This window comes from Microcaecilia unicolor, chromosome 8 (genome assembly GCF_901765095.1).
Source record: "Microcaecilia unicolor chromosome 8, aMicUni1.1, whole genome shotgun sequence".
NCBI lineage: Eukaryota > Metazoa > Chordata > Amphibia > Gymnophiona > Siphonopidae > Microcaecilia > Microcaecilia unicolor.
In genome coordinates, this window is record NC_044038.1 from 177,550,046 (window position 1) to 177,563,322 (window position 13,277).

The 13,277-nt window shown below is 46.2% G+C and overlaps 1 protein-coding gene across 2 annotated transcripts in view; it reads right to left on the reverse strand.

The window, feature by feature from the left end:
* Positions 1-1,354: 1,354 nt before the first annotated feature.
* The window catches only part of DPYSL3 (dihydropyrimidinase like 3), a 62,253-nt gene continuing 50,330 nt past the window's right edge, over positions 1,355-13,277 (reverse strand). For both annotated transcript variants that reach the window (XM_030211525.1, XM_030211526.1), the window contains exons 8-14: positions 8,135-8,255; positions 6,840-6,996; positions 3,922-4,063; positions 3,444-3,614; positions 2,938-3,117; positions 1,831-1,993; positions 1,355-1,560 (exon numbers count right to left, since the gene is read on the reverse strand). In XM_030211525.1, coding sequence (XP_030067385.1) covers positions 1,469-1,560; positions 1,831-1,993; positions 2,938-3,117; positions 3,444-3,614; positions 3,922-4,063; positions 6,840-6,996; positions 8,135-8,255 — 1,026 coding nt within the window. In that variant the 3' untranslated portion in view covers positions 1,355-1,468. The remainder of the gene's footprint in view (positions 1,561-1,830; positions 1,994-2,937; positions 3,118-3,443; positions 3,615-3,921; positions 4,064-6,839; positions 6,997-8,134; positions 8,256-13,277) is intronic.

Below are 13,277 nucleotides of genomic sequence, written 5' to 3' on the forward strand. Positions count from 1 at the left end.
CTGGGCCCGGGACAAGGCCGCCCCCGGGCCCCCGTCCCCACTGCCACCCCCCAGGTTGTCGTCGCCCGCCCTGAGGGGGGCCTGGCGCCACAGTCCCACCTGCCTCTGCCACCGGGCCGGGCCCCTTCCACCCAAACCCTCGCCAGCAGACGCACAGAAGCCCTGCAGAGTACAGCGAAGATCAGCTGAGAGGAGCGCGTCTGTGTGGGCCGCGCACGCCAGAGTCAGAACAGAAGACAGCACTTCTGCTGGCGGGCGTTCGGGTGGAAGGGGCCCGTGGCGGGTGGGACTGCGGCGCCGGGCCCCCTTGGAGGCCCGGGCCCCGGGAATTTTGTCCTCCCTGTTCCCCCCCTCTCAGCGGCCCTGCTGTTAGATGGCCACAAATTCAGGCCAGCGCTGGCCCTTATTACACAGAACATTTTGTTTCTTCGAGTTGCAGTGCTGTTAAGTTACCCAGTTCCATGAGGGAGACTTTTTTGGCCAGTCCTGCTTTTGAACACATATCCCAAAGCAGTGTGGTTGTTATTGTCCCTGATTCTACTCATCAGCATCAGTGCTGCTGGTCCTATAAGGCATTAGGAGAGGACTGTCAAATCCAGGGCAGATCCAAAATCTCCCTTCTGGAACTGGGTAACATGGCAGCTCTGTAGCTGTAAGCTGATACAGTCACACTGATGCGTCAAGTGACAGGATGTGACTTCGCATGTACACTGTGGTCAGAGGAGAGGCAGAAGGAGGCCAGGACAGACAGAGAAGAGGCTACAAGGGTTCTGAGTGAGATGTGTATCATCCTTGTGAGTCCGATGAAGAGATGTGGTGTCCCAAGACTACAAAATTCTCATAGGCTTGACCTAGGCTAGGACTAAAGAGCGGGGGCTAAACATACAGGGCCATTTCTGGATAAGGCTGCCACTTGGCTAAGCATTTGTGCTGTGTCACAAAAGACTGAGAAAGGCAGGATCTAAACAGCACATATTTATGGCAGCCTGGGCCAAATTTTAAGACAGCAGTGCCCAAGACTAAGCCACATTTATACTTCCCCATCCCTACCTGCCACTGTTTTGTGTCCTTCAGGCTGGATGTAGAGAGGTTCTCCAAGGCTGGTTCAACAGAATAAGCCGCATTCCTCACCCATTTCTTCAGAAACTGAGTCCATTTTAACTCCCCCCTCCCATTGGTTGCCCTTGACCCCTGCAGGATGAGGTGGCAGCTGTGTATGACACTCGCTGGTAACTCGCCAAACTGCCTACAGACTGTACAAAATTAAGGCTAGAACTTACAAAAAAATGCAAACCTTTTCTTAAAGCTAGGCCGTAAATAGTATTCATGACATATAAGGCTTGAGGCGTGTTGATTTCTTTAGAGTGAACTTGGTTTTAATTTGTGTTTTTTTTTTCCTTCTTAAATATCAAAATGTACCATTTTGGGCATCACTCTCCTGCCAGCCCTCTGCCTCTGCCTTTAAGATCTAGCTCAGGGAGGTTATATTAGAACGCCCACCAGGGGGAGCCATGATCCTCCTGCTTGCTGAACGTGCTGCGCCATCTTCCGACTGCACACCTGCAGGAAACACGGGAGAAGAGGTTCAGGCTGGCATTACTGAATATTCCACTTTTATGTCAAATCAAATGAAAAGGACCAACATTTGATTATCAGGACGAGCTGGATACGTCCAACTACATATTGTGACTCAGACACCAGGCAATCTGTGGATCATATGGTCTTAACGTGATGGATGTGCATGCATGTCTGTAAGGTGGAATGTGAGCAGCCTGACCCTCCCCACCACCTCTACTGTCTACCCCAGGGATAAAACTTTCTCCCAGTTACCAGAGAGGCTGAATCCAGACTGATGGAGGTTTCTGACTGGTGGGGTCTGTCTGGTTGGGGATCCCTTGGTGGAGTTGGCCGGAGTTCCTCCCTTCGGAGTGGCTGCCAGATCAAACACAGGCCCATCGTACATTCCTCGGGGCACAGGACGCAGTTCAGCAATCTGAAGCAAACGGGAAGATCATGATTCAGGCAGTTCCTTCCTCCCATGAGTCTGTTCTCAAAATGGAGGCAGATGACCTGGTCATCAGTGTCCCCCCACCACCACTCCCATCAGCCCAAGGAAGAGAGGTTTGGTCTGAGCCTGGCTGCGGACACAATAGAAACAGTATATAGACGCCGGACCGTCACCTGCTTCTGGACTTCCCTTATGCAAAGATCATCACCCAGTTTACATAAAATCTGAATTTATAAATATAGAAATGTGCTGTGTGAGTGAAGACCACTTAGACTGTTCTCCAACCCAAAGCCAGCTGTGCAACAGTCGTGTCCTTCCAGGAATTACAAAGTCAGCACATCTCCCTCTTCAGCAATGACAGGAGTGTGGAATATGAACCCTGATCCCAAAATCTATCCAAGAGACAAAATACTAGTTTCCTAGTTTATAAGGGTGGGCGTCAGATCATGCTTTGGCCTCTGCAATGGCAAAAGGGGAATAAAATCCAAATATAATTAGCGAGTGTGAGACTGGATCAGAACCAGGTTTCTTGAGCCCAGTTCTAGTTCGATAAGCCTCATGTGCTTACAGTAAGTGTCTGTACAACTCATTGGCAACCACCCTGTCAGCAGCACCCAAAAGCAGCCATCATAACACACTCCTCCCCCTCACCTATCCAGCCCTCTCCCATTCCCTTCATTTCCACCCTCATCCCTCTCCACCCCTCCCCTCACTTCTCTTCCTTCACTCTCCACCTTTCACCTCTCAGCATTTACCCCTGACCCCTAACTGAACCTTGGAGATTGGGCAGCTCAATCTGCTCTCTAATCTTTCTGCCAAGCTCTGATACAGGCTACATGGTCTTTGTCTTCTTTTCACTACTGTCTCTACTAAGGATTCAGCCTGCCTCAAGCACACTTCCCTTAAAATAAAGAGCCTCCAGATCTCACCTGTTTGCGTGCTTTGATGCGCTTGTACACGTAGTCTGGAAAGGGATTACAGGGGATGAACCGCCCCATGCCCTGAATAGCATGAAAGTTCCCATCCTCCAGGATTATCTTTCCTTGGCAAATGACAACCAGTGGTGCCCCACGCAGCTCCATTCCTTCAAAGATGTTGTATTCTGCCACCTGTAATATAAGTGACCCATGAGTGTGTGCAAGAGAACAACACAAAGACATGCAGGGAGCGAAGAGGACAGACAGGAAGGCAAGGCAGGTGAGACGCGCAGGGAGCAAAGATGGAGGGAAGCAAGTGAGACACTCAGGGAGTGAAGAGGACATACAGGGAGGAAGGCAGGCAGGTGAAACATGTAGGGATTGAGGAAGACAAGTGAGACATGAAAGAACACATAGGAAAGGGCCACAGGTCCTGAGCTTTTCTCCCCGCATTGGTACAAATTGTGAAAAGCTCTTTGGCCCTGAATGAGCAAAGTCTGAAGAGAAGAAGCTCTCACAGAATGATGACTTTTGGCAGAAACGATCTTGACTGCATCAGGGTCCCAGATGACCAGGTCACTGTCAGAACCCACTGCGATCCTCCCCTTCCTAGGGTACAGGTTGAAAATCTTGGCCGCATTGGTGCTGGTCACAGCCACAAATTGGTTTTCATCCATTTTACCCGTTGCCTGTGTGTACAGCAGAAATTCAGGTATGAGTAACCCCATCAATTCAGATCATTTTCCTATTTATACACTGCTGCCTTTCAAAAGGAACCACAGCCACTCACACTGCAAAGAGAGATCTGCATTCAATGGAGGTGGAAGTGGTGGGCATCCCAATCTCCTTCATGCATATTCATTAGGAACAGCCTGAAACCCTGACCCACTGGCGGCCCTCAGTGACTGGGAGTGAGGACCAAGGCGTTAGGCTATGCGGCACTGGGATGAAATCACAAGAGTGGGAACTCATGAAAGTGAAATCAACGTCTCTTACCACTGCCTTGTCCCAGATGATGGACATGCGCTCCTCAATCCCATTGGTTCCTTCAGGGATCAGGGTAAAGTCGTCCTTTCCAATGGCTTTCTGCGCAGTGCTGAATGTACAGTGGGCACTGCCCGACACCTGCAGGTCACCGCTGTAGCAAAACGAGGAACAGGATCATCAAACTCTGCCACTGACAAACCCCTTCCCACCTCGTGATGCTTCTGTACACAATTCTGGAAATGTCAGTTACAGAAAGGCAGTGGAGCTGCTCATGTCAAAATTCAAGTCCTTAGTCCAGGAGTTCTCAAGACACACCCAGCCAGTTTGGTTTTCAGTATATACACAATAAATATGCATGAAACATCTGCATACAATGGAGGCGGAGCATGCTAATCAGGCCATGCATATGCATAGTGCAAGTGATGGGCAACCACAGTCCTTGAGAGTTTGTTTTCAAGATTTCCACTGCGGCTCCTTTGACCCTGAGCAAGTCACTTAACCCTCTACCGCCCCAGGTATAATGCGTCACCGGTATATAATATGTAAACCACTTTGATTGTAACCACAGAAAGCCGGTATATCAAATTCCATCCCCTTTCCTTTATCTATTTGCAGACAATGGAAGCAGTACATGCAAATCAATCTCATGCATATTCATTGTGGAAATCTTGAAAACCTGACTGGGTTGTGGTCCTAGGACTGTGGTTGCCTACTCCTGGCATAGAGGGTGTCCTGAAAACTTGATTGCCTGAGTGTACCCAGAGGATTGGGTTGAGAAGCACTGCTTTAGCCCCATAGTGATCCTCCATGTTGCTAGCTGAAATCCAGACAGAGTACTTCTCATGTTCCCAGGCTAGTATCCCATTAGCAGGTCTGCCTGTGATACAGGCTTCAATTGACTACATCTTTGGTCTTCGAGAACTGCCGTCAAGTTTTTAGGATATCCCTAATGAATATGCATGAAGGAGATTTGTATGTCTACTACCTCCATTGTATGCAAACCTCTTGCATGCAAATTCATCAGGGATATCCTGAAAACGTGACCCATTGGCGGCCCTCAAGGACTGGGAGTAAAAACCAAGGCATTAGATGATTATATGTCACCAAGGAGGTTGACAGGAGACAGCATCATGTGACAAAGCTGAAGCCATAGTCGCCATCTTCATATACTCAAACCAAAGCAAACTATTGGTCCACGCGTGGGCTATTGTTTTGGGTGACTCAATATGGCAGCAAGCTCCACCTACTGAGTTCAGGCCAGATAACAGGACAAGAATGCTCCCGTCATATCCTGTTAATTAAACCTCCTTGCATGTCATCAAGGATGATTTGTACCAGTCCAGGTTTTACCCTATTGCATGCAGAGAAAATCATGCTCATATATTTCGGGTAGCAGGTTATGTGGAATGCACTTCCATCAGAAATACGTCAAAACTTTTTCATTGCTGATGTTTGAGGCATTTTGCTGATTATGTGAATAATTTTAAACTGTATTTTGTTGCCAATTTTGGGGATGTTGTATGTTTTCGGAGTGTATGTTGTAACCCACTTAGATGTACTGGACAGGCGGAATATAAATTTGATAAAGTTCTGAATTTTCCCCAGCATGCAATGGGGAAAAGGCCAGGCCTGGTCAGCCTCTCCTAGATGACGAGACGTCACCTGATAAAGCTGTCATTACAGGGGTTCTGAACACAAGGCCAGCATTGAGAACCCTCGTGCTACTATGGCACGCATCGCCACCACCTCACTTCACTGTATGTGTTGGAAAACCATAGAATTCTCACTGTCCAGATGTGGTCATTTAATTCTACTTTTGACAGAAAAAAAAAATGATCAAACAATGACCTACAATTTAAAAAGAGAAAGAACAAGATAATTCAAGAACTTCCAACCCTCTAACTCAGGGGTCCTCAACCCAGTCCTCAGAATACATCCAGTCAGTCAGGTTTTCAAAATATCCACAATGAATATGCATGAGCTAAATTTCCATGCACTCCCTCCATTGTATGCAAATCTCTCTCATGCATAATCATGATGGGTATCCTGAAAACCTGATTAGCTGTGTGTGTTCAGCAGTGGCATAGCCAAGGGTGGGCCCAGGTGGGCCCAGGCCCACCCACTTTGGGCTCAGGCCCACCTAGTAGCAGCACACCTATGATGTGGCTGGCAGGAATTCCCAAGCCCCACCAGCTGAAAACTCTCAACAACCGTCCCTCCTGCATACCTTGTAAATAGCAGATCTTTGCCTGCAGCAAGCAGCAACTGATACGTACTGCTCGCACCGCCCCACAGCCTTCCCTCTGATCTATTCCTGCCTATGCGGAAACAGGAAGTTGCATCAGTGGGAAGGCTGTGAGGCCAACATGAGCAGTGTGTATTAGTTGCTGCTCGTTGCCGGTGAAAATCTGCTATTTAAAAGGTATTAGGGAGAGGGAGGAAGTTTGAGGGACCATATGGCATGCAGGCGAGAGGAGAGACCAAATCACCTGTGGGATGGGATGGGATGGGGTTCTTCTACCCACCCATCTTAAGTACAGGCCCACCCAAAATTGGGTGTCTGGCTACGCCCCTGGTGTCCAAAGGACAGAGTTGAAAACATCTGCTCTAACTATTCATTTTTTGGATAAAAGTTTTGGAAGTGAAAGATTTGCAGACAAAGCTTACTGAAGCCTTCAGTGCCCTTTACTAGATAAAAAAGAAAAACAAACCACATAGATTATTTTTTTAAATATATACTAACAATTCTGCACATGACTTAAGAAAGAAATAATATTTGACTTACAGTCGGTGATCTGCAGTATTGCATAATGCCACCAGGTGGCAGCCCAATACTGATCACATCTGGACTCCGCCGTCCCGAGAGTTCTAACAGAGCAGCATCAGCCCAGAGGAGCCGCAGGCACCAAGGCTCCTGTTTTCCTCACCTGGCCAGCAGTGAATTGATGTAGTCGGGGGTGGTGGGATCAGGGCTCAGAGGCGGCGACGTCACAAACGCAGCAGCCTTGGCCCAGTTCTTGCTCCAATAGTGTGTTCCATCCGTGCCCAGACTGGCTGTTATTGGTTCCCCGAAGACGACATTTCCTGGGATATGCAAACAGGAGACAGACCTTTCAGTGGATGCCCCGAGAGCCACACAACGCAGTGTCGGAGACCTCAGCCTGGAAACAGCCCGAGGGGCTTCTCCAGCCAGCTGGTCTCTGCTAATGCCGCCCTGGCTGAGTCCGAAGTGAGTTTTGTGTTCCCCTGAAAATTCTGGGCTCTGTGCTTATGATCGCTAAGCAGGACCACACCTTTCAGTGCCCGATTTATACTGTTATTACAAAATAAAATCCTCCGTGGTCCTGTTTATTTTACCAGTCACCGCTGGATTAGTTCATCTGATTTTGCTCTGTTGTGTGTTCACTGTTACTATTACAGACACACCCTCTGGTTTCCTCTCCCTCCCTAAATAAGGCGAGCAACTTTCAGGGCAATATTTAATTGCCAACTATGGTATTTAAATAACTCACAGATTTTCACTGTGCCCTGTTGGATACACACATGGATTGGCTGTACCACTGCTATCCAGATAACGGTGATATTCAAAGCACCGTCTGGATACAGCAAGGACAGCTTATTTTCTGTCCTACCTTTATCTGATTAATTCCATGTCCCCCACCCCCATCCCGGGCAGTCAACAGCAGCACTCTCTGGAGAACCTGCCATTTCATCCAAGCTCGATTCACAGTCCACCTTGGCACTCAGTGTCCACAAACCCTTTCAGCAGCACTATCTGTCCATTGCCACTGCAAATTCAGGAATGATGCCAGCCAGTATAAAATGTCCAGAAACTGCTGGCATGATCTGGCTATTTCTTTTTGAATAGCAGGACCTTTGTTTCCAGTGTGAAGAAAGGTGAATACATAGCAGCCAGCTCTGTTGATGCTTGAGCAGACCCAATATTGAACAAACTCATGGACTGTGTCCAGAGAGAAGTAACTTCCATTGGGTTTAGCATCCCCAATACTTTTTAAAAGTTGGCTCCCATGGGTGAATACACATTACCACAGTAGGAGGGGCTAGTATGGGCAGAACAACAGATATCCAGTCACAATGGAGGATGGGGCTGGGGAACCTAAGGTCCTTTCCTTCCCTCCCCCCCCCCTATCCCCGGTAGTTCTTTTTCCAAGGACTGAGGTGCTGGTAGGTGACTGAGGTAAAAAGTTTGGAAGGGTCTCACCTTTCTTCCTGGCTTGCGAGATCAGATCCACGGCGCTCTTACTCATGACTTTGCTCACATAGAGGGGACAGTTAGTTTGGCTGGCGATAGTAATGGCTCGAAACACAGCCTCGGCCTCCAGCTGAAACAGAATAGCGACACCTGCTTCAGACCATGAGTTAAACATATCCTGGCTGCAGGGGTGGGGTGAAGAGCAACCACCAGAATAGTGACCACACCCCGTGGGCCCAACTGCTTAGTAATTCTTATTCTTTGACAATTTAAAAAAAAGGGGCCAGTGTTTTTTTTTATCACATGCTGGCCATGGTGATAAAATATATATTGTGTATTCAGTGCTGCTATCCACACAACAACAGACATTAAATGTAAGTGGCCAGCAGTGACCACACCGGTGATATGCAGCCACTGTCCATGTGGCTACGATGTGTAATTCAGGACAGTCTTTTTGGCAGATGAATAGTACCTATGGATGGCTACCTATGCTCTGCTGTCACTCCACTGCTATCTGGATAGTGCTGGGTATGAAATTTCAGCAGAGCTATGGGGATACAGCCACTGAAAATTCACAACTAGGACACATGAAGGGATATTTTCAAAGCACTTACACTTACAACGTTACACTGTAACCTATAGAACGTTGTAACGAGTCCCCTAGTGGGTACCACTACTTTTAAATATTGGGCCCCTAGATAGTTAATTATTATTTATTAGGATTTATTTACCACCTTTTTGAAGGAATTCACTCAGGGCAGTGTACAGTAAGAATAGATCAAACATGAGAAATAGACAATTACAGCAGTAACAATATTGAAATCAGAATATGTGGCACTTAGACTTACAAAGAAACCTATGGAACTCTGTAAGTCAGTGCTTTGAAAACGAGCCCCTATGTCTCATCTCACACTGATGGATATTTTTTTCAAATTATTTTTGGAATTATAAAAATATACAACACTAAACACGAGTGAAAGTTCAACAGCAGAGCAGATCCATTGTAGGACAGGAACAGACCACACATTAACCGTCACAGGAAGGAAGACATTAGGGCTCATTTCTCACAGCACAACAGGGTTTGGACAATACCCCTAGTCCAGGTTTTATCTTGTAGTGATAATTCTCTACCACACTTTTATCCCAACCAGGCTTCCTCTGTACTTTGGTTCCAACTCCTACAGCCTCTCTACTTATCAGAGTTGGGCTGGAATGTCAGATCTGCCCTCAGTTAGGAGAGCTGTCAACACATGAGTGACATCAGCCATCTTTATGGAGTATGACATCACCTCATCGGATCAACATCACCCTTAAAGGCTTCTGGAGCCTGGCAAACCCTCCAAACCAAAGTGTTCCAAGCAAAATCTTCAAATGACTACTCTATACATAGCACAATGCTGAAAAGCAATTGCTTAACAAGCTGGGCCTCAAACTGAGTGTCCCGCGAGTCCTACAGGCCTAACAACGTGTACATTTTGCCAATATGACTTCCTTTACAAAGAGGCAATGACTAAGCTTGCATGGAAAAACTCCCTGAGTATTTTTCATTACAGTAGACTCTTTTTTTTTAGCATATAAGTGGTTTAATATGTATACTTGACATCATCTTGTACCGACATCATGTGTTGGTGTGTTGTGAGGTTGTCCATGGCAACAAGAAATGAGGTATTAATGAATTACAAACTGACTTAACTCTCCGTGTCCTATGCTCCTGTCGCATCTTAACAGTGAACTTATTTGAAAGCTGGGTCACGATCACTGGTCTGACCCAAGTAGGCAGTGATGGTGGTGATGTGGGTGCCAGGTGGTCTAGTTATTGGGCTGGTCATTAAGAGGTGGTGGTGGGGGGGGGGGGTTACATGGCTCATGGCATCCCACAGAGATGGCACCTGTGCTCTAGAGGCTCAGTGGTGCAAATTCTGCCCAGGTACCCTCCTGTGGTACAAGGGGGAAGGGGGATGCCCCCCATAAGAGGGCCTTCTTGTGGCTGCACTCAGATCTTCTGAGCTGGATCCCTCCATTGGGGGCCTTTTGTGAACATGCCACCTAGAGGCACTTAATCTGTACTGGTGACATGGGTGTGGCTCCTTGATCATTTTCACTTCAATGGCATCAGGGCTTATTTCATGAAATCTCACAGCATCTCCCTGTTCCCAGGCTCGTGCTTGAAGGAGGGACCACTATGTCAGGGATGGATCTAACTAGTTTCATATAATGCTAATTCCCATTACTTTTTCTCAACATTTGGTGTCAGGCTTGGTCTCTTGAAAGAGAGAACGTAGAGATGATATGTGTATCTTGAGAGGTCTGTTCTGGTGTGTCACATTTCTGTGGCACTGGACTGGTACAACAAACGGTCCTGGAACAGTACGATCTTGAAAACACATTTGCTGCTTGATTAGCTGAGTCACAAGATCAGAATAAACACCATGACCCAGATTCATGCAAGAATGTTGAGGACCCTGAAGGGAGGGGAGCTGCCCTGGCACTGCCCAACAGCACCACCTCTGACTAGAACACAAGGGGGACTTGGATTTCAGATTCAATTTATTTATTTTGTGACATTTCTATCTCACATTATCCCAAACAAGTTACCTGCCTTTTCCAAATCCATGCTCATGGCGAGTTACATGTTCTGGTTCAATTGATACGTCCCATCCCAAGAAGGCTTACAATTCAAGGACCTCATTCACTAATGTGCATTACTAAGTTTAATGCATGTTAAATAACACAATCCGTTATTTCCAGCTATAAACTCAAATGAACACACATTAATATCAACTAGTTAACATAAGTTAGTAAATGAGACCCTACGCTTTTAACGGAGTCAAAGGAAGGCGACATGACCTGCCCAAGGTCACACACAGAGCCTAAATGGGAGAGGCAAGATTTGAACCCTGGCTTCTCAACCCACTGCTCCAACTGCAGGTGAGTCCTTTCCTCCACACCTGGAGAACTCTGAAGAATGGAGCATTCTGGAGCTTCCCTACTAACACTGGGATGGATGGATATAGGGAAAGAGACAGTCAAATCTTATTTGAAAATATAACCTTAGTGGCCATGAACCTCAATTCTGGACCCTCCCTTCCCGCCCTTACTGTCACCTCCCACTCAGAATGCATGATAGTGTCGAAGTGCCAAAGACTTGAAGAAGAGAGATTTATTTATTAGGATTTATTTACCACCTTTTTTGAAGGAATTCACTCAAGGCAGTGCACAGCAAGAATAACGTCAAACATTAGCATATTACGCCAGTTTTGAAATCTGGGCATTGGTTACCCATGAGTATCGTATTAAATTTAAAATTCTTCTTTTAGCTTTTAAGATCTTAACTGGTCAGGTAGCAGAAGTTGAGTATTTATCAGCCTTCAAGATCTTTAAGGTCCACACAATTCTGTTTGGATGCACCCTCGCATCGAGTTGTAAAATTGAATGAGTATCGAGCAACTATATTTTATGTTGCAGGTCCTATCTTGTGGAATAACTTACCATTAAGGCTTAAAAAAATTGCAGGGAATAAAACAATTCAAGCAAGAGTTAAAAGACCTACCTCTTTGTAAAAGCATATGGAGTAGAGAATGGTTAAAGATTAAAATGGCAGAAAGTATTAAGCATAGAAACGTGACGGCAGATAAAGGCCATATGACCCATCCAGTCTGCCCATCCTCTGTAACCCCTAACTCTTCCTTTTCCTAAGCGATCCCACATGTTTATCCCATGCCTTTTTAAATTCTGACATAGTCCTCGACTACACAACCTCCGCCGGGAGGCCATTGTACGCTTCCACCACCCTTTCTGTGAAATAATACTTTCTTAGATTCCCTCTTAACTTCATCGTGTGCCCCCTCGTTTCAGAGCTTTCCTTCAGTTGAAAAAGGCTCGCTTCCTGTACATTAATGCCCTTAAGTTTTAAAGTTTTGAGTAAAGTTTTATGTATGGAAATTTTGTAAGTCACTGAGAAGTTTTGGATTGTACAGTATAGAAATGATTGAATAGACAATTACAAGCAGTAAAAATGTTCAAACAATACAGTATGTTACTTACAATGTCAACACAACACGTAATAGAACATTTTAATAGACAGCATAGGGTGTAAGCAAAGATGGAAATTATAAGATAGAGTAGTAAGAATAAGGTTCTAATTTAAAGAAAAGTTGCAAAATAAACATGTTCTGCTACAGTATGCGCAGATGGTGTCACTCCATGCGCGTACGTGCGTGCATCTCTAGCAAATTAGTTCTGTTCTGTGCCCTGGGCACTGCATATTGGGGTAACTAAAGGCAGATTGGGCAGGGCCTTTCCTCCTCTCTACAGATGTTGTAATTAACCCTTTGGCTGCAAGATTCAGACTCTGTAAGGAGAGGAAATTGTAACCTCAGCTAAACGTGGCAAGGATAAAGGCCAGAGCCAGAGGTGGCGTTTCCTGAAATCAGGGTTTCTCTCTTTCCAATTATCCACTGCTGAGCATGGCCAGTTTCCCAGCCCACTGCAGCACTGGTTGGACTGAACTGTCATTTCATGGTTACAAGGAAACTAACCTGATCCTTCTGGGAGGCTGTGGTAACATGAGCTCATAACCAGCTTTTCAGACAATATAAATTCAAAGCAAAGACAGGAACTGATGCCAATACTGTAACATGAAGATGTGGATGGGCATTTTCGATACGATGTTTAAATCTGATTTTGGATGTTTTCAGCAAAACGTTGAATATGATTTTCAAACCAGAAAAACATCTTTTTGTTTCAAAAATGGCCATTTACTAGATGTTTTTGTGTTCAGTGCATCTATCTTTTTGGACCATTATCGAAGAAAAAAAAATCCCAAGGGAAGAACGCACAAAAAGCAGCCATTGGAACGTCTGGGGGGGGGGGGGGGGGGGGGGGGGGGAGGGAACGACAGCATTTTAGTACACTGACCAAACAGACATCCCAGCAGAGCAGTGGGCCACCCTAGGGGGCACTGCAGTGGACTTCACATAACAGCTCCCAGGTACACATCTCACAGTTACCCTCTTATATTGTATGGTCAACCTTCCAAAAAAAGAACTCTACCCAGCTGTACAACACAATAGCCCTTATGGCTGCAGGTGTCACCTATATGTTGGTACAGTAGGGTTTTGGTGTCTTTTAGAGGGCTCACACTTTCCACCAC